General features: G+C 35.9%; 1 protein-coding gene across 1 annotated transcript in view; it reads right to left on the minus strand.

Moving 5' to 3' along the window:
• The window catches only part of LOC129235643 (protein held out wings-like), a 61,370-nt gene extending 34,818 nt beyond the window's left edge, over positions 1-26,552 (minus strand). Inside the window, exons 1-2 of the mRNA XM_054869588.1 lie at positions 26,393-26,552; positions 24,374-24,952 (exon numbers count right to left, since the gene is read on the minus strand). Coding sequence (XP_054725563.1) covers positions 24,374-24,539 — 166 coding nt within the window. The 5' untranslated portion in view covers positions 24,540-24,952; positions 26,393-26,552. The remainder of the gene's footprint in view (positions 1-24,373; positions 24,953-26,392) is intronic.
• Between the last annotated feature and the right edge of the window lie 1,147 nt (positions 26,553-27,699).

Consider the following 27,699-nt stretch of genomic DNA (forward strand, 5'->3'; position numbering starts at 1 on the left):
TCGGTTCAGTCTTTCGACAATAGCAAAGGAGTGCAGATCGAAGTTTTTACAATGACAGCTGAAAAATCTTGGTCTTTTGAAAAAGGTAAGTAATTGCATACAGGATTTCACGCGAGGAACGATGAATCTCGACTGGACCGATGTAAGAACACAAATGTAGATGTCGAAAGATTTTACCGAACCGAGACTAGACCGAGAACGAACCGTGATCGGCACCATAGTGTGAATCTACCCTTAGTCCCTACATTTGTGGTACAACTCGGAGCTTGGCCAAACACCCAAAAAGGGTGTAAGCGTCAATTACGTATGTATGTATTGCCACCAAAAATCGGCAATGTACCGGTAAAATTAGTCGTCTGACAATCCTTTAGGTATATAAAATCTATAATTTCAAAGCAGAATTTCACTTTCATTTAAACTACCCATTCGTGCTATCGTGAAAATAAGGTTCATTACTTCTCTTAGCATATTTCGGATATACTCGTTGTGATATGCGCATATGTTGCTCCTCCATTTTTTATTATTAGCGTTTGTTTAACGTAAATGTAGATGACTCACACGCTTGATTAATTTTCTAAAATTCAATTAAAACCCCCTTTTGTGCGAATTATTTGTCAACAACACGTCACCACAATGCCACCAGCAATCGCCAGTCAATCCAACTGTGAGCCAATCAATCGCAACGACTTCTGGCGGCCAAGTGATCCCTTTATGCTTTAGTATTGATCAACTATTTGTGCTATTCATTTGTTGCTTTGTTGTACAAATTGGAAACTACCAATAAATGCTATCTCATCGAGGCCCATCAAGCGGAAATTTGAATATTGCCATAGGCTTGGAAATCACTGTCATAATCGAACCGACGGCAATGGCACAGCAGTAACAACAGGCAGACAGAGAACAATGTGAGGTTTTTGACGTGCATATATGCAAAAATGATGACAACAACTCAACATATGGAGCGGTGGGTATGTTGACAACAAAAAAATACAAACAAAACAAATAAAATTAAGTCAAAATACGCGCTCGAAGTTGAATGGACTGCTGCTGTTGGCTATGTTGTTGAAAATATAAAAAGTAGGCTATGCATAAAATTTTATGGCGTTTAATCGATCGGGCGCATGTGAACAAACGATCGATTACTTGCCTATCAACGACAATCGCTATTGGACAACACAGAGTTGCACAAGTTGCACGTCGTATGCAAAATACTTGTACACTGATTGTTGCGGTACTTGTACTAAAGTGAGAGCGAAACTGCCAAAAAGCGTGTACGATCAACGCGCGATCACCACAACGCATGCTGGCCGGAAAGAAGCAGTAAGTGCTGCATGTAATGTGCTAGCAAATTGTCGACTAAATTAAATTTAAATTTAAAATTAGTCGAAAACACGACATGGCAGATAAAACAAAAGCACGGCATACGGACAGTACATGGCGATCGACGATGGAGCGCGATCGCTTCATGCCTTCGGCGTATAGGCGTATGCTCGGTTAAATAAGGTAGCGGAATGAAATCTATAGACAATGGAGGAGTGGTATGCGCCACAAGCCTTTCAAGAGCAGATGTGTTAGCATATTTGGTTTGACCAAACACTCGATCGATCCATGCATCCATCAACTGGTCTATTGATCGCACAACTTTTGAACTGATTTATGTATGAGTAGCCTGCGCAGATGGAAATGCTGAATTGGCTTGACGCTTCGTTAAGCGCCGTTCGTTCCTCTTCACCATCAATGCCAACAATATCAACACCATACTCTCCGCACAGCACATCTGTTCTGTTCTTAATGGCTACTGTTTACCAGCCGCGGCTACTGTAAATTTGTAGTTCGGTAAAAATTTGTACACTTTCGCGGTTTCGGCGTTGGGATTCGTCGGCTTTTGACGCTTCCACATTGAAATTTAACATGTCCGATGCTGGCCGAGTCAAATGACTCGTTTCTACTTCAGTTCAATCGAAATTCGTTGTGTTCACGATATTTTGTTTTATTTATTTATTTATATTTTTATGAGCCTCAATTGTTTTTAAAGCACTAAATTCTAAACTGATCGCCAATGAAGTGTGACACGCCGCCGCCATATATGCATATGAGCACAAAGCACGAAGCAGGGGCAGCGCAGTAGAAATAAATGTGAGCTAGTTCGAAAAAAAAGGATGGGCGTAGCACAAAACCGAGAAGCTGTATTATTTTTATTATCATTTTTATTTTTCAATTTTTCTTTGTTGTTGTTTTTTTGCACTAACTTATTTTCATTTCTGCATGTGGGTGCCATATCGTCGCTGACCCAAAATCACTGCCTAAAATGCAAATGCGAAATCAGCCAACAAGTTAAGTCAGCAAATTTTCTCGAACGCCGGTTGTTGCCAGCTGTAGCACAAATCCCAAGAAGCAATGTTTTGATTTACATTTTGAATTTGCTATGTATGTAGGTGTGTGTATCTATACATGTAGGCATATATGTTTGTATGTACAAGCAGCTCCTGCATGCCCACTAGCACAGAAATAAATGCTTTAATCCAGCCCGAAATTCAGTAGGTACTTAGGGTACCAAACACGCATATGGCTGGCTGGCTTTTCATTTCTCGGAGCGTCATTAGATCAAATCTCGCTCTTCATAACCGACCAGCAGCCATGATACAGAACACAACATCAATTCTAAATTTAAATATAAACACATTTTTAGGTGAAAATAATTTCTGTTTTTTTTTTGTAATTTCCTCGCACACTCATTTGTCTATAAGGCACGACGAATGAACGTACGTCGGCCCGCCTGTGGCCATGTTGTTTGCTTCGCAACGTTGTTGTTGAAAATTAGTTTTACGATTTCTTATATGATCGTATGCGGCTGTTGGCTGACTTTGTAGCGAGAGAGAGGAGAGCTCACACATTTTTTGAAAAAGTAAAATTAACGACAACAGCAGCAGCAGCGGCGGCATCAGCATCAATACCGGCGAAAACAGTTCAAAACGAAAAAAGTGGAAATAAATTCAAAGAGATAAAAAAAAATGTATATAAATGTATCAGGTGAAGTAAAAGGTTCTTAACGTTTTTTTTTCGCTTTATTTTGACGATGAAAGAAGAAAGTTATAATTATGAAAAATTTTTGCAAACATTTTTTTAAGCAATCGCCAACTTTTTAGACAGTCGAATAAGCGCTCACATGCCGGTTCGACTCGGATGATTTTTACGATTATAAGGACTTACTAAATTTTCTTAGATATTTTTATTTTTATTGAATTTATTGAAATAAAACTAATTTTGTTCTCTTATTAATTATTTTTATTTTTGAACGATATAAACTTTTTTATATAAATAAATAATAAAATAAAAAAAAAACCTGATATTTTTGGTTACATTTTTATGAAAAAACCGCCCGTCAAGTGGTTAATCGAGTTCAATAGAATTTCAAAATATGTCGAAATTGATTTTTCAGTTTCTAAAATTCATGGATTCAAATCATGGATTCTATGAATCCTTATTAATAGTTAGGTTAAGTTTTCTCTTGTTTTTACTAACATCGAAAATATGTATGTACATCCTAAATTATAAGAATTTCTAATATTATATTCATGGGCGAGTTAAATAAATAAATACTGGAACTATTGCATCCAAAAAGTGCTTAAGTTTGTTGGGCAGCCTACTCCGAATTTTAATTTTGGTCGCAGTGGTACTCAAGTACATATGTACATATGTATATTACGTCTCGAATATTCGATTTTTTACTCTCATTTTGGAAACCTGTCACACACAGCGAACGAATGTTGGAAGAAAATTACCAGCATCGTCAATAAAAACATTATCAAACATCTGAGCGAATTTTTAGCCACTTTAAATTTATTGCCAATTATTAGCCACTTTATTGAGCCAAAACTTAATGGGTTCAAAAACTGCATGCCCAGAATCTTTCTAAAAATTCTGACTAAGATGCTTGGCATGTTGATGAAAAGTTTATAATTTTTTTTTTTTAATTTTGTACAAACTTTGAAACTATTGTATAAGTTCTATTTTTGTTGTTGTAGTAGAACCTATGATGTTATACAAAAACAAAAAATAGATAAGTGGTCCAAACTTTGCATTATGTCGCGCTGCTATTATTTAGACCTAAGGGTTTTCCAATGACAGGTGTTATCTATCGCTATCGAGAGATGATTAACGATTTTTTATGGCCGAGAGCTTGTGATTTAACACCTTGTGACATTTTTTTCTTTGGGGCCACGTGAAGGAAAAGGTCTACGCCAACAGCCCAGGGTGGATTCAAAACCTGAAAGATGGAATTCGTGAGGCTATCGAGCATATAGGGCAGCCACTTTGCAATTCGGTTATGGAAATTTTCATGAAAAGGATATTGTCCTCTAAGCGTGGTCAAGGTGGTCATTTGTCTGATGTTATTTTCCACTATTAACGGCCTACCTTTCACTTTATAATGAAATAAACATCAGATCATTTAATAGCATTTTTCTTCGAATATCAAAATAACACCTCTTATTGGAAAACCCTTTATAAAAGGATAATTTATTAAATCAGCAATCAATATATTTATGTGTAGCATGCATCAAAATCTAAATAAAAGTGTATGCATTAGAACCTTCTTAACAGCACTAAGAGGCATTCCTTCGTCATTGCTACACATACACACACCGCCGATCACGTTCAATTTACAGCACACTGATCTCTGCCACTATATACATACATATGTACAAATGTGTGTTTCAGTGTGCTGTTTCCACGCTTTATTTTCATGCTACCACAAACTTACCATATACCCCACCAAACACACCGTACCGTGCCTACTGTATACTACATACATACATACATACGTACATAAATATATACATATACATATATATATTGGAAAGATACAATTTGGTTAGTGCATATTTTCGTATTCTTCCGAATAAGTGACCTCAGCGCGCTCGATGATGCTGATGCTTTCTGAACTTTTACTGCTTTCGTTTGTTTTTCATAATATTTTTCGAATATTTGCTTTTAATTTAGTTTTGTTATAATTATTTTAATGTTTTCTTTCTATTTTTTATTACTTCTACGGCAAACTATAGTTTCCTGATGTTTTCCGCTTTTCGTCGTACATACAATGTTTTCGGCAGGCATTTTTGTCGCCATGCAATGCATTTCGAATAAGCATGTGCCACATTCGAAATTAGAATAATGCTCACCCACTCGCACAGCGGTTTTGTGGGACGTAGTGGGGTCGGTTGGCTGTAGAAAAAAAGTTTGCGTGGGTGTAGAAATCTAGAAATATGATTATAGCCGCGCGTTAATATGTTTTTCTCTTTCTTTATAGCGTGTACATTTGTGTGCGTGTGAGTGTGTTGTGTGTGTGTATTTGTGGTTGTTGCAATGGGAGAATATCTTCCGAGGGCTTGTGCGCTCGTCCAAAATTGCTTATTTGCCACCTTCGTTGATTTCAAGTGTTTGAGATTTGGTATGTTTTCTTGAGATTTTATGTTGTATGTCGAACGTGTCAACTGCCAAAATTTATGTTTATGACTATTTTCAATCAAGTTTTTAATAGATATCACACACACACATATATATATATATATATCCACCATACAAACGTATGTGAACGGATACTAGACGATGAAACGATGCCAGAAATAATCAGAGTGAAATAATAAAGTGAATTGAATTCAACGATTCGCGCCTTGAGTGCATAAATATGTATGTCTCTTGGGGTTTCATAAAAAGAACTAACTTTAGAAATCTTCAGAAAATATAAAAAATGTTGAATTATTGCTTCAGAGTTTAATTATTTTAGGCACCAATTTATTTGAAGATGCAACGGCACTAACTGGAATATATTTAAATTTCCTTTTGTATGTACAGTTGTGTGAAAATGAACAGGGGACAGTGATATGTAAAATCGAAGGCTGCTGTAGGTACAATAAAATTTGAGTATTTTAGCTAGTTAACAAATTATTTGCTTATAAATGGCTAACACAATTTCCGCCGCTTTGAGTTATTTTTGGGTGATGTAGATAGTTCTGAGCGTTTTTTCGCTTTATATCGGCGATGAAATTAACAGAGTTATGATTAGACCGAACATCGATTTTTAAGGCTGGTCGGAACAGAAACGAACTTCGGCCAAATTCAGCCGAGGCGGAATCTAAAATTTTAAATAGTCCAAAGTAATGTACAAGTAATGATTTCTTAAAAATCCCGTAGTTTCATTAATAAAAAAGCCATAAACGGGCCAAAGACTCAATCACATTAATTTCAGCTCATAACTTACTTATATTTATAAAAATAGCAAACCCTGTGTACATTTATGTATTATTTCATGCTCATACTTGAATAATTTTATACTGATAATGTAAACAAATTTCCCACACTCATTGGGAGAGCAGATATATTTCACAGCAATTAAAAACAGGGAAATGGGTTTTAATACCACTATTCAATAAATGTTATAAAAACTAAATTCATAAAATTTTGGAGCAAAAAAATTTCCAGAAATTTTCGGCCAAGAGTAGACTCTCTATCGGTCGAAGCCAAACTGAAACCGAACTCAAACTTTGTGGCCAAACATTGCCGAAGTTCCGTCGTTCTCTAACTAGGATATATGTAGGTATAGTACCAATTTATCTGAAATTACATGATCCCTCATTTTTCTTGCTTTTTCACTAAAAACAAAAAAACAGGAAAAAACAAAATATAAAAATCCAAAAAGAAAAAATATAAAAAAACCAAAATAAATATAAAAAAACAAAAATAAATATAAAAAAAGAAAAATAAATATAAAAAAAAACAAAAATAAATATAAAAAACAAGGAAAAACACATGAAAAACAAAAGGCAAGAAAACCAAAAACAACAACTGCAAACACATAAAAAAGAAACAAGAACCAAAAAACCACGGAAAAAAAATTAAATTAATTAATTAAAAATTAACGCTTTAGGTACACAATTACTTGATAGAAATTCTGCGTTTGGAGTGCAATCAATTTTATGCGCACTTAAAAGTAGTGGATTTTATGCAGGAGCTCTTATATTCATCAATATCACTACTTTCTTCAAAGCTGTCGCTATCACTTCATTAAAATATATTCTCTATTTCTGCCATTATGGGACTGTGAATCCCAAATAGGGTTCACCACGGTAGTGAAATTATTCGTTCTGTTGCAACTGATAAAAAGTACTCTCAAATAAACAAGAATGAACATGTTAAATATTGCTTCCAATGCAGTGATGTATCAAAACGTCATGTGCGAATTTGGTCAAATTAATGCATGACGTTCTGTTCAAATGCACCCAAAGGATTAAACAAGTTTTTTACTCATGAAATTAAAAAAAAATGGTTTAATAATAAAATAAAATTAAAAAAATTTGAATAATAAAATATAAAAAAAAAATTAATAAGAAAGTAAAAAAAGTAAAATAAAAAATCTTTTAATATAAAATTAAAAAAAACGGCATTTTAATAACATCATTGAAATTATTATTCCGAAAGAACTCTTTATGCAAAGTGAATTCATAGATAGTAAAAACACTAGAGCTAACAATGTCAGCCTTAAAATCCAACGTAGAATCTCTCTTGCCAACAAGTGCTACTTTGGACTAAGTAGGCAACTGAGCAGTAAAGTCCTCTCTCGACGAACAAAACTAACACTCTACAAGACTCTCATCATGCCCGTCCTAACGTATGGCGCAGAAGCTTGGACGATGACAACATCCGATGAAGCGACGCTTGGAGTGTTCGAGAGAAAGATTTTGCGTAAGATTTTTGGACCTTTGCACGTTGGCAACAGCGAATATCACAGGCGATGGAACGATGAGCTGTATGAGCTTTACGACGACATAGACATAGCGCAGCGAATAAAGATCCAGCGGCTACGTTGGCTGCGTCATGTCGTCCGAATGGATACAAACGCTTCGGCTTTGAAAGTATTTGATGCGGTACCAGCTGGTGATAGCGGAGGAAGAGGAAGGCCTCCTCTGAGTTGGAAAAATCAGGTGGAGAAGGACTTAGCTTCACTTGGTGTGTCCAATTGGCGCCGGTTAGCACGAGAAAGAAACGACTGGCGCGCTATGTTAAACTCGGCCAAAATCGCGTAAGCGGTTATCGTGCCAATTAAGAAGAAGAAGAACAACACTAGAGTAACAGCAACATTTGCGTGTATTTTGTTTTTGCAATTTGGTAGTCTGTTTACTAAATTTCAATGAGAATGTAAGCAAATAAATAAGGCTACGACAAAGAAACAGGTGACTTGACATTTAAGCTAGCAAATCACAAGAAAGCATACAAATCAGCTACTAGAGCGAAGTCATCTTATTATTTCCTACAACAGAAACTCCTTCCTCGTCTTGAAATTGTCACCACAGCGCTTTCCTAGCAGCAATATGCTGCTCTGAACTGAAGGGTTACTATTTTCGATATTTCAGCAAAAGCACTAATTAGGAAGTCTCATAGTTGTACGAGTATAACTCAATTATTCGGATTCTAAATATCTATATTTTTTGTACGATAGAGCACGTACATAGATTATTTTTAAGTATATATATATGTATGTAAATGCATAGGGTGACCACAATATGGTGTTCTCAGACTGCTAATAAAATAATCAGCAGAGGTGGTCATAAAGTAAAAGCTGTTAAATAATTTTAGTCACACGAAATTTCATTACATTGAGTGCAATGAAAGTAAATGTCTCTGTAGGAAAAATGAGCGATGGGAGAAGTGTAGGTAATATACCGAAAACTAGGGAAAGATAATTATTTATTATCTGTATACATTTTTATTATCTTCTCTTTTTTGCTTGTTTTTTTTTTTCTTTCTTGTAATCAAGGTTTCCTTTCCGTATTGCTCAGCCGTAGTTGGTGACTATGAAAATATAATATTATGCTTGATTATACAGAAATGATGAAGTATTTAAAAATTCTACACGCATTTTCATTTCGCTATTAATTGTTCTCTCTTCCTTCCCCTTTCTTCTCTACTATTCGACATTAGGTCAGTAAAACGATTTGGCGCTGGCGCTCGCTTACGAAAGTACTCGTGCACGGGGGGAAAATTAACGCTTTTATTATTCCTGCTAAATAACTACATAGCTATGTATGTAACGATACGATGCGCGCACGCCTGCTGCCAACTTTATTCAGGCACGATTAGCCATTATGAAGATGGCCCATTAAGGTGAATGAAATTATACTCGTGCATAATTATGCTTTTATTGCATGTGAAAAAAGATGGAAAAAATTTATTGAAATAAGCAGATAATTGAGGTCTTTTTTGTAGAATTTAACTGTGTATTAGTATTAGATGAAGTAAAAAGTTGTGAACGTTTTCCGCTGGACGCGTTTAGGGAGCCGTACCATAGTTCATGATGTACATATATATGTATACTTTGTTTTCTTACTGACATTTAAGCCTTTTATTTTTTGTTTTTTTTTTTTACTATTGCATTATTTTCGTAAGTTTTGCTTGTATTCTTTTTTATATAATAGGACTATGAATAAGTTCGTGCGGTTTTACAACAGATGGCGTAACTTGATTATTATTCCATCGATCCACATTTCCAAACATTCATTGGAGAGCTACTGTCGTAAGGCACAAACGTCAGTATAAGTTTTTTATTTGAAGCGTAAACAACAATATTTTTACCACACTTGAAAATGTCGAATTTCGTGCCAAATAATGTGTTTTTGCGGGGAATTCTTCTTCATTATTTTAATATGAAGAAAAAAGCAGCCGAAAGTCATCGTATCTTGGTGGAAGTTTATGGTGAGCATGCTCTAGCTGAGCGAACGTGCCAGAAGTGGTTTGCACGCTTTAAAAGTGGTGATTTTGGCTTGGAAGACGAAGAACGCGAGGGTGCGCCGCCAAAGTTCATGGATACCGAATTGGAGGAATTGCTCGATCAAGATCTGGCTCAAACGCAAGAAGAGGTTGCAAAAACTTTGGGAGTTGATCAATCAACCATTTCCAAACGTTTAAAAGCCATGGGAATGATCCGAAAGGTAGGCCATTGGGTGCCGTATGAATTGAAGCCAAGAGACGTTGAACGCCGTTTTATGGCATGCGAACAACTGCTTCAACGGCACAAAAGAAAGGGTTTTTTGCATCGAATTGTGACTGGCGATGAAAAGTGGGTCCATTACGACAATCCAAAACGTCGGGCAACGTATGGATACCCTGGCCATGCTTCAACATCGACGTCGGCGCAGAATATTCATGGCCTGAAGGTTATGCTGTGTATCTGGTGGGACCAGCTGGGTGTTGTGTATTATGAGCTACTGAAACCGAATGAAACGATTACGGGGGATGTCTACCGACGACAATTGATGCGTTTGAGCCGAGCACTGCGAGAAAAACGGCCGCAATACGCCGATAGACACGACAAAGTTATTTTGCAACATGACAATGCTCGGCCACATGTTGCACAAGTGGTCAAAACATACTTAGAAACGCTCAAATGGGATGTCCTACCCCACCCGCCGTATAGTCCAGACCTTGCGCCATCCGATTACTATCTCTTCCGATCGATGCAACATGGCCTGGCTGACCAGCACTTCCGTAATTACGATGAAGTCAAAAAATGGATCGATTCGTGGATTGCGGCAAAACCGACCGAATTTTTCACAAAGCGAATCCGTGAATTGCCAGAAAGATGGGAAAAAGTAGTAACAAGCGATGGACAATACTATGAATATTAAATTTGTAACCATTTTACGTCAATAAAGTTTCAAATTTCGAAAAAAAACCGCACGAACTTATTCATAGTCCTATTAATTTTTTTGTTTAATTTCTCTTATTCGTTGTTATTGATTTTATAAATTTTTCCTTTTTTTGTATTTTATATATTTAATTCATTTTCTTTTTAACTTATTTTTTCTGACTATTTTATTAATATATATTGTACTATTTTTTTTTTTTAATTTTTTAAATACTGTACTATTTTTAAATTTTATTATTTATTTATTTTATTTTTATTTCCATTTATTTTAATTCAATTTTTTATTTTATTAACTTTTCTTTTCAACATGTAAATTGCTCATTGATCGAGAATTTCACAGCATTGCTGATCGGAGGTGGCGAGTGGAAACTACTTGCGTTACGACCAGACAAATCTGGCCATCCTACAATCTGAAACAGACAAAAACCCTTATAAGTCTTTCGAAACACGAACTAAGGCATATAATATCTCTTATCATCGGTCACTGCCTTTTGGGCACTCACGCACGTTGGCTGTGCAGATACTGTGAGGACGAAGATGAGGAAGTATCGAGCAGGCATTTGCTGTGCAGTTGTCCCGGTCTAGCCAGAAGTCGACTCGCTCTTCTAGGCTTTCCAACAATTGACAATCTTTCAGTACTCTCAAACCTGAAAATCGAATCTCTCATCAAATTCTCGAAACGAATTAATATCTTTGACCAAAATCTACAATAAAAATCTCGGTTAGGTGGGGAAATCATATAACATAATGAGCTCTAGGGCAACACAACGGACCCAACTTGCGGTCTATGTGGCACTCCGATGCGGAGTCACCCTTAAACCAACCAACCAACTTTTCTTTCATTTCTGGTTTTTGTTCTCTTTATTCTTCTTTGTTTTGTTTTCGACTTATAGGTTTAAATATAAATATATTATCTTCATTTTCGAATTTAACTCCAAAAACTGAAATTGAAGAAAGATATCAACCATATAAAATTTCTCTATCGTTAAATAGTAATTATGAAATAATCTCAGATTACTGCGTTAACTTTTCGGTATCCAATCTATTTTAATTGATTATTTTGATTTTGCGAAGAGAAAATCTGTCCAAAATATAAAATAGGTTGCTTATTTTTCAGGAAAAACTTAACAGAGTGGCACGAGGAAGAAACTGAACTTGCTGATCATGGTGAAAAAATGTATAGAGGTGTGGCCAAGATCAGACCATTTACCGGCTCTCAGCGAATTTGAAAGAATCAGCTGATAGATTGACGTAACCGTGGTGATGACAGCTGTTCGTTTCCTCCCAGAAAACTCAAATTGTGTTGATGATGTACGAGATAATCAACACAGCCTTCACTAATGTTACTTCGTTGCTGTCTGAACAACGGCTGATTAGAAGAGTGTGTGAATACGTGTGAAAAGAGCGGGCAGAATTCTGGTACCGATGCCCACGTGAGTTGGCAGCCGAAGTTGATGATAACCTGATAATATATCGTCCTCGCTTGCTGTTTGTGGGAGGAAACTATTGCAGCTTCGAAATACAAACAAACCAAATTTGACAGCTGATTATCAAATGCCGCGTTGACCTGTCTATGTAAACGGATGGATCAATGAACGCGATTTGAACGAGATAATGTTTCAACGTACTTTTAGTTTTATCTTTTAATAATTTTTTTATGAATTTTATTTTATTTTTTTTTTCATCATTTAATATTTCTATGTTTTTTTCTCTTTTTTTCAGTTTCATTTATTATTTTCTGCATTTTTATTTTTTATTTTTTTCTCTTCATTATTATTACTTTTTTTCATTATTATTTAATTAATTTTTTCACTTTTACTATAGAATTAACTTAGTTATCGTTTTGATTTGACATTATAAGTGTTTTGTTTCATATTTTATTATTTTTTTGTGTGGTACAAATTTGTATTGCATCAACTCAAGGCCTGTTTAACAACAAGCAATAAATTAAATTACTGTTATCTGCAAGAAAGCTGTGCTCTTATTAATTTTTTATTTTCCTAGTTTATCTTGTTTTTTATAATTCGTATTCTTGAATTTATGTGTCTATATATATGTTTTTGTTTTCATTTTCATTCATTTTATTTAATTTTTTCTTCATTTTTATTTTTATTTTTTCCCCATTCTCATTTATTTAATTTATTTTTATTTATTTAATTTTGTTCATTCTCATTTATTTAATTTTTTATTTCATTTATTTCATTTTTTTTTTTTTTGCATTTAATTAAAATTTCATACATTTATTTTTTTTTTCATTTCTATTTATTTAATTTTTTTCATTTTCATTTATTAACTTTTTTCAATTTTTTTTTTTTGACATTATATTTGTATTGTTTTATATTTTATTATTATTATTTTTAGATATTTTTATTTCATAATCTCAGTGCCGGTTTAACAATAAAAGCAACAAATTAAATTATTACTTTTATTTATTTGTCGATATTTCGACCTCAATTAGAAGTTATCTTCAGGCTCGTATTTATTTTTTATTTTCCTTGTTTATCTTATTTTTTTCAATTCGTATTCTTGAGTTTGTGTGTGTATATCTATATTTTTGTTATTTTTTTTCGTGATTGTTTTCCTAAACTAAAGAAAGCGGTCTACGAGTATTCGATTAACATAAAATAACACAAAAGTGTTGGCCTTCATTGCTTTAAGCAACAATAATAATTTTAATTAGATACTTTTTATATTTTGTTTGCTTTTCGATACTCAGATCCCAACCACAAACAGTACATTTTTAACATTTAACATTAAATTTTGTTTCGCTGACACTTCCTCCGATCACCAAATATGAATATATTCCATGCACGACTGCTGAGTCAGCCAGTCAGACTCAGTCTATCAGACACCAAAGCTTCCAACCAACCAGCAAAGAATAAATGCAAAGAAATGGTCGACAAAATTTTTTGTATGTCAGTAGGGGCAACAAGTCTATGTAATTCAGGTTCTTTGTACGCACTTTTATACATACATATAAGTATAAGATATGTATGTATAAATAAGTAAGTAGGTATTAAGCAAGCATATCTCTATAAATTCGTTGCTAGCAGGTAACTAAATTAGGTCAGTGTGCGAGTTGGGCGAAAATGAAGTTAGAGTTTTATGAGGCTGGTTGTGGTGCGCGAACAAGCAGACACTTGGGTCAATTTTTGTATTGGCACGGAAATGAAAGCAAAATATATTAAAATGTTTTTTATAAACCACCTGAAAAAGCAAATTTGGCATTTAAGCTTTAAATTATTATTCAAGAATATTCATTCATAGCGTAAATGCTCAACTTCACTTGCTATGAGTAGTGGACATAATTATTGTTGTGTAAGACGGATGAGGCAGAAGAGTGAAAGTTTTTGCTGGTCTACGTGGGCCACTTCTACACCCTTGTATGGAGTGGCAACCACAGTAACCTAACCTTTTCGTATCCGAAAAAAATTCCTATTAAAATTTTAAAGAAAACGTTCTATGAGAATTTAAAAAAATTGTGTCCGCATTGAAAACATAAACATTTTGTACTAATTTGTCTAAATACCAGGTTTTAATACAGGTTTGACTATAGACCACTGCAGATATTTGCGCCTTATTATACTGAAACTTAATAAACTAAAAACTACATAACCGGAAAAAATCTCATTAAAATATTTCGTAAAGTTTTGCTTGCCGTGATTTATACTGTTTTTATAATAAATTAGCAAACCCAAAGCAAATATCTAAATCATTCAGTGATACTCACGATATGTCTGCTTAAGACAACTTCAACGAAATTCAAAGTTGTGCGAATAAGAAAGTTAATTAAAATAGAGTAGCGAAAACTTTTTAAGACAACTATAAAACGGATGTCCAATTAATTCCTGAATCTGCTTCGATTTTAATCTAAGATATTAATTGTAAAAATCAGATCATTAAATAGTCCAACATTTAATGAGCTGAAGTATATCACACTTCCAGCGAACTTTGGAAAAGAGAAAGTTCAGGTCACCTTACGCAAACATTTGACCAAACAAAGGTATGAAGACCCGCAGTTGGGAAGAAATATTTTTTGCGCAACAAATAAAAAATGGTATGAAAATTCGCATAAGGAATAAATATCAAATCAAAACCTTAAATAATGTAACTATAAAAGAGCGCAAACACCAAAAGCAACTCTAAAATACATAAAACGGAAAAGGAAAAAAATTCAAGTAAGGCGAATTGAAAGTAAAAAAGAAATGTAAGACGAAAATAACTTCATTTAAACGGTTTGGAGCAATTTTATGTATTTTCTTTTTATTACGAACTTTATTTTCTTTTTGCGCTTATCAGCATATGATTTTATAATTACAGAGGGTCGCAAAATTACAAAAGTAAAATATCAATTTTTTTTTTTTAGTTTGGACAAAATTGCATTATTTGGTACTGTAAGTTCTCTGGCATCACTTTTAGTGGTAGTGGTATTATTAAATACCGTTATTCTTAAAAAACACTCAGCTTATGTGCTAAAATATAATACTAAGCGACGAAGAATTAATCATCCCATTTTTTTGGAATAACTTTTTTACTAATTAAAAATGATTTCGAGTGATCTGAGCGTCTGCATTTGAGTGTTTGCAGCTCTCCAGTATGATTGGCGTATGACGCCATTTGCAAAAAATATAAATCTTCCCATATTGTGATTAATTTTGTGCCACCTTGTGTATACAGTAGAATTTAACGCATAGGTGTGAAGTAAAAATTTATATTTCCTTCATTAAATTAAAAACTTCTAGGGTATTGTGTTTGTTTTTATATTTTATTATAGTTTTACTATTTCAGATGTAAGCATTTTGTAATAGTAAAAAACAAAATTTTGATTTCACATTTGACATTTGACGCAGCTGAACTCCGAATATTGACCTAAAGAAATATGATCTGAGAGAAAGCTGGACATTCTAACAGTTGCGAAACTGATGGAGATTTATACAATATTAAATCACCGTCAGCAATCCAAGCGAGTTTGCCGAATGTTTCACACTCTAGCGTGCGGAAGCTAGTGAGCGTGGTCCCCGCGGTCTAAACCGCGTAGCATCTCGAACCGATAGAAAATCTGCTGCATAACATGCAAAATTCATCGAAAAACTCGGAAAATTGCTAGAAGTTTTTAGAATATGTTGGCGTAAAGTTATCAAAAAGAAAACATCGAAACGAAAACATTGATAAATTTGTCTTAATAATTAAGTCAATGATTATTACCGACATACCAACAGTACCTAAACAGGCGCATGCAAAGGGCATACGCTGATTAGCATTCAGCACAAGTCAAGGGAGCAGAATTTGTATATTAAAAGTAACTCAAGTGTTATTGTTTACATTGCTGTTGTTGCTATTCTAGCAGCATAATCCATCTCCCTACATATACGACGAATCTTGCTGGAGTGAGAGTCCAAAAAAAAGTCGTCGAGTCGTTTCGGTAACGTAGAACCGACATGAAAATCGTACACTTTTCGTGTGCTTGTCGAATGATTCAGCATTCCAAATTTTTCAAAACAGAATTGATTTTCTCGCGAAGCTTGTTCTTCTTCGGCGTATAATCCAAAAGCTCAATAAATGTCTTACTTTGCCTTTGAAACATATTAATGCCCATTTTTAAGCTTGATTTTAATAATTTGGCCACCCTCTGTAAAAAGTACGCACACAACTACATAGATTCTAGATTTCATTGCAAAATTGTTTAAACATTTTTTCCATCTCTGTGTCTTCTTAATTATCAAAAAAGGAGTGAGATTTAACGGTACGGCGTTTATTTATAGCCAATTTGTTTACAAAAACTCATCACTCCGTAAGTTTACAAAGAACTTTAGCACATTTTGGTTATGGCATTTTAGTTTAACGCTGCTAAATATCAAATAATGAAAATATTAAAGCGCCGAAAATTAAGCTCTTTTTCTCACAAACTCTTATCGCGTGGCGGTCACATCTGGTGGTTTTTGTGACGACCTGGTTTAACCGGTTGTTTTATGGAAAGTAAAAAACAAAATAGCAAAAAACAAATTATAATAATAATAATCTACTTATACTTTATTATACACCCAATATTTGTTGTTATGTTTTTTTTTACTATTTATCCGCTTTTATATTCCAGACAAAGTTCGATTGAATTTAATTATCAAGTAACAGCAAAAGCAAAAGCCGCGTCTTTCTCAGGCGTTAATAGTGATTTGATTTCAGGTTTTGATTTTTATTCGCAGCATTTGACTTCCGGAAAAATAAAAATACAAACATTTAATTTAGTGCACAAATTTGTTCAAATAAATTTGGTGGACGATTTATATCGATCATAGTGGAATTCGGAAGATCTACCTACTTAATTTAACATTTTGAGATGATTGTAGATATAAGCCGTGAATTGCTTAACTCGTTTTATAGAACATCTTAAATTTCGATGTTTCGCATAAGGGCAAAAGTAGGCGGTTAGCGAAGTTAGTGAGGCATAAAAAAACTCTCCTTTCCCCAATAGTGAAGCCGTCTTACTCCCACTCTTCACGAAACACCTGGCCCCAGCCCCACAACAGCACGGTTTCCGACGAGTGCACTCACCGCCATAAACGCCCAGATAAACCGCGGGCTTAACCAAAACCGCCCCTGCGAGAGGACTGTCGTAGTAGTGTTGGACCTGAAGAAGGATTTCGACACAGTCAGCCATTTCACGCTCCTAGATGATATTTATCAGTCGACACTCCCGTCAGGGCTGAAGAGGTGGTCCGCAAACTACCTGAGCGGTCGTCACTCGTCAGTGATTGTTCGAGATCAAACATCAAATCAGAGGAAGATTAAGCAAGGTGTACCGCACGGTGGTGATCTTTCTCCCTTGCTGTTCAACTTCTACTTCTCGAAGCTCCACCAACCACCAGAGGGAGTCTCCCTGGCGAGGAGACGCTGACGACTGTACGATAATGGCGTCGAGCAATGACATCGATGGCCTGTGTTCCAAAGTGAACAACTATCTCACCGACCTTTATCGCCTTTTCACTGCGAGGAGTCTCCAACTTTCCCCCACTAAGTCCACGGTGACCCTCTTTACCACCTGACAAAGGAGGTCAAACTGTCCCTTAAGGTAAAAGTCGACGACACACCAATTCCGACGGTAAACAACCCCAAAATTTTGGGTGTAACCTTCGACAGATTGCTCTCCTTCTCAGCGCACACAACCACAATTGCCACTAAAGTCCAAAATCGCAACAAGGTCCTCAAATCGCTTGCCGGCAGCACTTGGGGCAAAGACAAAGAACTGTTGCTATCGACATTTAAGGCAATTGGTCGGCCGGTTCTGAACTATGCTGCGCCTGTCTGGTCGCCTGGAACTAGTGACACGCAGTGGATAAAGCTGCAGACAAGCCAAAATACTGCCATCCGGACAGGGACCGGTTGCCTCCTGATGTCCCCTGTTCAACACCTTCACAACGAGGCACAAATCCTCCCTGTAATGGAGCATAACAAACTGCTCAGCAAGCAGTTCCTGCTAGGATGTTACCGCAGGTTTCACCCCCGCAGACACCTGCTAGAGCCTGAGCCGCCTCCCAGGCACGTCAGGAGACACCTCTTAAACTACGCCAACGAAATCCAAGACAAAACTGACAGAAATTTACGATATTCACCGAGAGACCGTCACCAACTTATTAAGCTCCCGCCCTGTGAAGGCCGTAATCGAAGTCCAACCACCACCTATAGCAGATGAAGAGCTCCAGCTTCCCCGAGATTCCCGCGTAACCTTGGCACAATTACGTTCTGGATACTGTAGCAGGTTAAACTCCTAAATTTTTTTAATGCGATTTTTTTCTACATATGGCCGCTGCGGCTGCTCCATTCGATCAGTCCAATAAATCGATTGTTAAGTGCACTGTATGGCAACTGTATGTTGGAACCAAATGGCATCGATGTTTAGCTGATTAATTTTTGGAATTAAAAATTCAATCAGCATGGCTCGAAAGTGATCGCCATTCACCGTAACGGCAGCTCATTCCTCATTACGAAAGAAATTAGGATCGATGATGACGCTAGATTAATTTTTTTTTCTGAATAAATTTTCACAATTTAGAAGGGTGTTCTGGCGTTAACGACTCATGATGCCTTGCCAAACCTTACTGCACAGAAATGTCAAGACAGTTCGCCATTATCAGCTGCCAAACCATAGTTGTCGAAATCGACAGTTCTCAGGTAGCTAAATACAGCTGATATTTATTAAGAATCAGACAAATAAAAAGTTCTTCATTTAAACGAACTCAAACGCAATACTATTTTTTAGTTGTTTTTAAATCAGACTGAAGAGCGAAATTTAGTTAAAGGCACTGCATCTTAAGCAAAAAAAAATATTCGGAAAACGTGAGGCAAATGTATAGGTATAATATACAAATAATAGTGAGTTCAATGTCCAAATTTATTTATACGTAACTACGAAAATCCGGTTTGGCATCATGGTAACGCCGAAAGTGGGATTTGAGACCATTCTTTCATAACAACGTGGCGCATCTTTTCTAAGATCGTAAACTTACGTCTTCCAGCGTATACTCGATAAGAAAGATTGTCCCACATATTTTCGATCGGATTTAAGTCCGGGGACCGTAATGGTCACTCTAATACTGGAGCCCACTTGACGCATGCATGGCACCGTTATCCTACTGAAATATGGCGTTATTTGTCTGGCAGGTCCTCGATAAAGTTCACCAAGACTTTATCCAATAAATTAATGTAGCCTTCTGAGTTCAAACGTTTTGCCCATGTTTGTTATGCTATGGAAACTTAAACCAGTAGAAATCATCAAAGAACAACAGAACCAAAGATTCGTTGGTAAATAAACACTCGGAACCATTATATGATTTTAATAGTAGTAAATAAGACAATCAGACACATGGAGATTGAATATTTTTCGTCTGCAAATATCACATTTTACTACTAATCGGCCTACAACATGTTAAGTTTTATAAATTTTAGTCTAGCATATGTCACGAATGTTGCAGCCGAGTTTGATTTCCAAGCACGCAAACATTGTTAACTGAAAAAATAGTTCAGCGCGTACGAGTATAAATCACATGATTCTGAAGATCAAAGACTAGATATAATTTTATCACCGAACAGTTGCCTCAATAAGTCGATGATTTCGCAAACAAAATCTTGCTTATTACAAAATCTCTGAACCAGAAGTGGCTACACTTAACTTACACTTTGTTGGAAGTTTTTTGGAAATATATGTATTTCTGCATTATGTAAACGGTGGTTGGCTATGTTGGAGGTTCTGAAATATAAAATGTGAAGGAAAACTGAATAAAATAATCGTTTCTACAATAGTCGGTTCTGCCTCACTGGAACGACGCGGATTTATGTGTATCTGACTGAGGAGAGGTACTTCAGAAAAGTTCACCAAACAATTAGGAATAAAGTTTATGTTACGCAACATAAAGAAAACCAACGGTATTAGCTGTCAAATTACTTGATCGAAATAGCGTACCACCAAAAGCACGTACCACATTAACTGTCGTGAAGAACTGCAGAGAGCTTTTTAAAAGCATCCATCTGCCAAAGCAAATTTTAAGTAATTTTGTGCTAAAACTGTCTGCATTTTTTACACTTCCTTCGTCCAACGTAATTTAATAATAATTTTATATAAATATTATATATGGGAAGTCTTTCGTAGCTAGCTGAATCAACGTTCGCTTCTGTAAAAACCATTTTCAACTACCAATTTTGAAAGCGCACCTATTTGAACAGACCTTAGGAAAAGTTTTTTCCATAGGGACATACCATAGCATAATTTTTTCATAGCCCAAAGCCCAAAGAAAAAAGTCTGGACGCTTCAAATGATCAAAACTTCACTTCTCTGGTTAATCTGACTTTGTAAGCCTATAAACCAATATTTTACTAAAAACCCAGCACCGCTGACTATTAAAAATGGTCGAATTCAAAACCATATAGTTCTTGCTAAAATTATACATATGTATGTATCTATGCATGTATTTGTAAATAAAAACAAATTCAGAATGAGCTCCAAAAAGTTTATTTCAAAAATGTATTTTAACAGATAATTTTATTTTTAGGTGTTCGAAGACTTGCAACTTCAATATCTTCAAAGTTTCAACTAAAACTGCTGCAGAATGAGAGTGACTTGCTTCTTTCAAATGAAATGAATGTGAATATTAACACCAATTTGATTTTTATGCCGTTATGTGTGTGTGCTCCCCCAATTTCCATACAAATTCGTAAACATTTCCAGAGTAAACAAATTGAGAATCTTTCAGCAGAGAATCATTATTTGCAATTCATCCCACATCCGCCTCGATAGTTGTTTACATTCCAAAAATGATCTTCGAATTACATACACAAAATATTTCGCACTCTTTGCCTGCTACTCGAGCACAAAAAATACTGTAAAGAATTGACAATTCAAATTACATAAAAACAAGGCAATAATTTTATGCGTAAATAAGCAAAAGTCAAGTGGGCAGCAACAGAGCACTCGTCACCATTATCCCGCCGGTATTGGCACTTTACCCCATGCCAGGCTGCATGACTGGGCATCGAGAATTGACGTACACACACCGAGAAGAAAAACACGTAACGAACGAATGAGAGACACAAAAGGCAATCGGACTTAAAGTAAGGCAGGCAACATTCTTTAGCATTGCAACTTTGAGAGTACGTTGTCTGGAGATACGATACAACGGACCAAGCACATGCCACGATCCACTACACAAACAAGCACACAAATATACTTGAGTGCAAGGGCAAAGCAGAAACAAAGTGGCATAAAGCAGTGAAAATGCAAGCACAGAATCTGCTGCTTAAGCAGATAAACAGCAGCAATGTGACAATGTCGCAACGTAAGCACACAGTTGCAAGAAGACAAACGTCATCAAAAAATGTGCTGCATACTGTAAAGATACAGCAAAATAATGCGAAATGTGCCGTCGAGTGAAAAAAAAACATCGAAGAATAATAAGGGAAAGAATTTCATGTATAATTACAAGAAAAGTGAGGGAGAAACAAATCAAAGTAGCGCGAAAGGTGGAATGAACTGGCTCATTTGGTGCTGTTTACTCTAGGATCCAAAAGCAAACGCAAAACAAAAGCAAAGACAAAAACCGGAGAGTAAGTTGTAATGGTACGAATGATTTTTGAATGGTTTCGATCTGGCTTTCTACATTTTTATTTTTATTCCCTCCTTATATGTAAGCCGTTTTCCCCACTCCTTTTTCCACGTAGTGCTGTATAGTTTTTCTGAACGCATTCACTTAACAAAGCAGCGATGCCTTGTTGCGGCATACAAATCTTTACAGTAATCGAACAGAAAGTGCAAATGACCAAACAATAAAGGTTAACACTTCAAAAAGTACTTTTTACTGCTTGTGCTGGTCATATTTTTGCGCATAAAGAGTTTTTAATTAAGCTATTAAACAGTTGACCATGCGAGACTGAAGCGTAAAATCAGTTTAAAAAAAAACAAGGAGTACCAATTGTAGACAAAATGTGTTAAAGCAATTCCAGTTTGTCAATTAAAAGGTAAGGGAACATTGTGAAAGAAAGTAGTTGTGTTAACTGCGAAGCTAATGTTTGTTGTTGTGACGGGATAAAACATTCTCCATACATTTTTGTGTTTATTAGAAATTGAAAAATTGCTGGTGCTCGTCACTTGATTTCTTCATCGGCATCTACGACAAAGTTTGTATTCCAAACAAGGCATTGCTCGTTAGATGGCAGTACTAACTCTGCGTTTATAGAATTGAGGCCAAATTTGTAATGCTGTCATGCTGGCAAATGGCTTCTTTTATCCTTGCTCGCGGAAGGCTGGCTAGGCAGTCCTATTATTTATTTATTTCATTTATTCATCACAATTTAAATAAATATACTTTCAATTATCATAAGTACTCAAGTGAAAAATATGAAATGATAGTTTCAGAATTCAGAACTTTTAGTAAACTTTTGGTGATCACTGAAAGGGAATGTGAACAGAACAGACTCTGCCAGGAACCCAATTCCTAATGCCCTTGCAAGAATTGGTGAATATTTCTATAGGATCTAATTTCGAAGTACAAATGAAAAATGCAGAACGAGAAAATTTTTTGCTGAACACATCTGCCATCTCTGTTTTATTATGTTTCTAAGAAATCGTTATCTTCCTCATACAGGGTCCGGCACTCGTAGTGTAACCAACTTCAGACCGCACGAGCATAGCTGCCTGTTAGTTGGCTAAATGACAGTTAAGAGTATTGTTTACAAGCGCCCGGAAACATTTTGCCCAGAGTAAACGTAATAACAAAAAAAAACATAATAGTGCGATTGCATTATATTTGGCTGGAAAGTCACAACCAGCAATTGTTCGTGAGCTCGAGCAAATTAAAGTAAATAAAGTTTTTGTTTACCGCACCATTACTCGTTACAATGCTACTGGTAGCATCGTGAAGCGTCATGGAGGTGGTCATCAGAAGACTGCAACGTCACGTGAAATGGTTCAAAAAGTGAAGAAGCGACTTGAGCGAATCCCCGACGAAATGCCATTCAAATGGCGAAAGAACTTAAAATATCTGACCGTAGCATCCGCCGCATACTGAAAAACAATCTCAAAGTCAACCCTTACAAGATCCAAAAGGGCAGCAACAAGTCAGAGTTGTGAGGGCGCAAGAGTTGCTTTGCTTGGCCGAAAGTGGTCAATTTCTGAACATTGTGCTTTCTGGCGAGAAAAATTTTATAAACGAGAAAAAAATTGAGTAAACTCCCAAAACAATAAGGTTTATTTGACCGACCGTTCATACAAGAGTTTGGGTCATCGATTGACCACCAGGAGGCAGCACTCGCCACAGGTAATGATTTGGGCCGTAAGCGCAGATGGGCGCTCTCCAATCATTTTCATCGAGCCTGGCGTCAAGGTAAATGCGAAATATTATCGGGAAAGTATTCTGGAGGTTGCTTTGAAGCCAAGGGCAAACAAACATTTCGGTGTCAGACCATGGACGTTTCAATAGGACTCGGCACCGTCTTACAAAGCTCGAGTGAACCAAGAATGACTTAAAAAACAACATTCTGAACTTCATAACGCAAACACACAATGGCTCTCAAACTCACAATGCGCGAATCCGATGGATTATTCAACACGGACGGAGAACAAGGCCCGAACTAAAAGATTCACCAGTCTCGAGGCGCTGAAAAACACCATAGTCTGCGAATGGGCCAAAATACCTGCGAGTTACATTTGGGCAGCTTGCGATTCGTTTCTAAACTGTCTCAATACAATAGTCAAGGTAAATGGTCACATCGAGTAAAAGTAAATTGATTCTTAATTTTGCATTACTTTCACACATTTTTTACTTTGATTGAATAAAAGTAATTTGTCAAACTACAGTGCCGGACCCTATACTAAAATAATTTACGTTCATTTTATTTTTCCCTACGGAGACGCACGGGAAAAAATAAGCGAGTATCCGTAGTCGCCCAGGTAGTTGAGTTGCGGCTAGCCGGTGCATCTAAAACTGAGGGTGTAATTCCATTGCAAATAAAGATCTCGCTGCTTCAATTCTTATATCTTTATTATCTTTAGTTTATCTCAATATTCTACTACTTCATGCTAAAAATATTTTTCATCCTTTCAGTGCGAGAAATACTTATGCATGGGTATGGTGAAGCCGATAAGAATGAAAAAAAAACTTAAATAGATCATTATTTTCCATTTTTACATACCTTCATCGAGTAGACGTTCTACATGATTGAAGACATTTGGAAATGCTGCCATTTGTTTGCGATCCTTCAGCAATTGGGCCAAATAATCGGCTATGCTTTGTGTACTCTGATGTTGCTGTTGGGGCGTTTGTTGAATAGTAATGGCGCTGACATCACACAGACTCATTTTGAAGCTGTTTTTGTTTTTTGTGGGTTTTTAAGATTTGATTACAAAAAATTGTTTTGATTTATTTAATTAAAATTTTGCGGTTTAAAAGCAATTCTTAGATTAGATTTTGAATGGCTTGATAAATGAAAATTCACTAGCCACACTTTTAACTTGTAAAGTTCTTGGGGTTTTTAATTCGATTTGATTTTTTGATTTTCAAAGAATTTATTGCACACTTTGTTTTTTTTTTGTTGTTGGGTTTTATTTAAGAAACACGCGTGTTATGAATTTTTTTTTTGCAATTATTAATGCGCAAGCAGTAAAATTTCTTTGTTGAATGCACAATTTTTGTATTTTCATATGTATGTATGTATGTGTATACTTATGTCTGTATTTGTATGTTTGCGGTTGTGACACGTTTTTCTAATTTACTGGAATTGTAAGAACAATTTTTAGAATGAATTGAATTAACTTATAATTTTTTGTTTGTCTTTGGAGATTTAGTTTTCAGTTGCAGAAGTTGGCGACAACGGGTTTTACGATAGTGTAATACGTACACCAAATCGGGGCAAACCAACCAAGGAATATCAACCCTATCACACCGCCAATATACAACTACCACGCAGGTAGATGATAGAAATGTGATTTTCAATAAATTTATCTAAACAATTCGCTGAATACAGAAATTAAACTAACTTCCCACCATATGCCAGAAACATCTGTATGGAAGAGTGCCTCTAGCCAGAACATAAGAACATAACTGAGAGCTAAATACAAAAATATTAAAATGCAAACAGCGAATTTGTGCATATAATGCAAGTGGCAAAAATTACTTGAAATGCAGCAAAAGCAAATAGAAGTCAAATTTTCACATGGAGCGCCGAAAGTGCGGCTGCCAAGAAGGCGGATCGCGAACAGAGTCGGAATGGTGCAAAGGGACAGGGACAGTGAGGTATAATAAAATTGCCAGAATAAACTTAAAAAGCAATTTATTGAATACCATATTGTAATTCATTTTGTATTTGTACTTTTTACGCAACATTTGTAGCGAATCGAATCCAGTTGATCGTATTTCTTGCCTTTTCGCTGCCTCCCATACGCCTTCTGTTCAGCGGCATTCTCCTGTTTTGAATGCGAACCAAGTCGCTGCCGACGGAAACGCCAGCTTTGCAGTCAACGACAGCTTCTCGGCAGTTTCATTCTTTACTTTGCTTAATTTGTTTTTGCCTACGTTTTCCAATTCCGCTTTGTTCAATCAATTCGTATGGCTCGCCGTCGTTCAATCCACACATTTGGCCGTTTGCTGTAGCATACACACATATACTCAAGCATGTATGCGGACAAAGCGGATAAATGACGAGATGAAAGCGGAATGTCAAACAGATTTATTTCTCGTTTCTTTGTACGCTGCTGCTGCCCATGCCTTTTGCCTCTATGTACTCGTATTCTACTACAGCGCCTCGCTTTGCTTTGCGTCGTTTTTCCAAACGAGAGTAGTAAATAGTTTTCTAAAAATATTTAGATTAACTAAAAATACACTAAACGGAAGTGGAAAGCGCGCTTGCAGACAATGGTCCCCGCCCAACTTCACTACACAGCACTAAGAATTTCCAAAGAGAATTTTTAGATCTCAAAAACTAAGTATAATTTTTGTAAATCGCGCTGCGCAGTCGCTTCGCAATGCCGTTTGGAATGAATAGAGATGACTGCGACGGCGACGCTCGCTGCTGAATTGTTGTTTTCTTCAACAATTTATGCCATTATTCCTGCCCTTTGAGAGGGTAAAGAAATGTGAAGTTCCAAAGCACCTCTGCAACTGAACACTAGTCATTAATTTGGTTTTATTTTATAAAATTGTTCACTGTCCATACATTTTACACTTTGCCAAACGTTGCACGATTTATTTTGTCACGATTCGAGTTTCCAAAAGAGAGAATTTATAAATTTGTTTGTGTGAAATTTATTATTTAGGCACACTCAAAATTTCCTACTAAACGCGAGTTGTAATTTAAAAATTAACTAAACGCGATGACTCCAAGAACAAAACTGAAAAGACACGACACGAAAATTTCGCTTTCAAGCGATCGCTTGAATATTTTCTTCGCAAACGAGATTGCATTTGTTGTTTTCGTGTGGGTTTCAATTCTTTTCATACACATATTTAGTTATCCCGCTCGCACAGTTTGTTAGTGCGCGCCGGCTGAGTGAGGTGTAAGCGAAGCGACACGAGGGTTGCAACGATCGAACCAGTTTGTAAAATGTACCATGTGGGAACAGTTTGAATGAGTCAAAAACAGTATTTGGGAACACTTTTAGTATGTGTGGGAAGTTTACTAAAAATAAATTATTGAAAAAGGGTCATCCATTTAGGAAGATGCAGTATAATGATGAAAATTAAATGCTTAAAGAAAATGAGAAAAGCGCACATTGGAAGGTCGAAAAGAGAGTCTCTCTTCATAAACAACGCAATAAACATAATTTTGAGTAAATCGGTGTTGGTTTTTTTATTTTAATTTTTAGTTTTAGCGAAGTCAATTGTATACCTTAAAACGATGCAGTTGGCGAATTCGACAAAAAATCATTTGTTATTCTAAAATTTGAAAAGACAATTTAAAAATAAATCGTGAAAAAACAAATTATCACATTGAATCGCGTACATAAAACATCGTTGCACAACAGCACGAATTAATAAAATGATGCCACACAAAATACATCTCCAATATCCAAAAAAAAAATATCTTTTGCCTGATCTAAGCAATCCCTCTATCGAGCCTTCCCTTGAATTGTCCATATCCACGGATCCAGATCTTCGAAGTACGAGGTATTAGTAAAGGAAGTGCTGAATGGCCTCCACCTCTTCCTCTCATCTACAGCTCTTACATAAATCGTCATGCAGAGCTCCGAACATGTCCGCCAGATTATAAACAACTTGTGAAAAGCCGTATATTTTTTTTAAGTGCTTTAGTAAATTCAGTACCCTTCGCTCATGGAGAATTAGTCAAAGTGGAAAGGATACTCTGCAGGTGTCCAGTTTAGTGTGACTACTGTTAGTAGCTTATCTAGCCTTCTGAGAAAAAATTCATCAGATCACCAATGGAAACATCATTGGTACACATTTTTTCAAAACTCCGTTACTCTTTTAACACCACTGCAAATTTTTCAAAAGGTATCTTGGAGT

Source organism: Anastrepha obliqua, chromosome 1, assembly GCF_027943255.1.
Source record: "Anastrepha obliqua isolate idAnaObli1 chromosome 1, idAnaObli1_1.0, whole genome shotgun sequence".
Classification (NCBI taxonomy): domain Eukaryota; kingdom Metazoa; phylum Arthropoda; class Insecta; order Diptera; family Tephritidae; genus Anastrepha; species Anastrepha obliqua.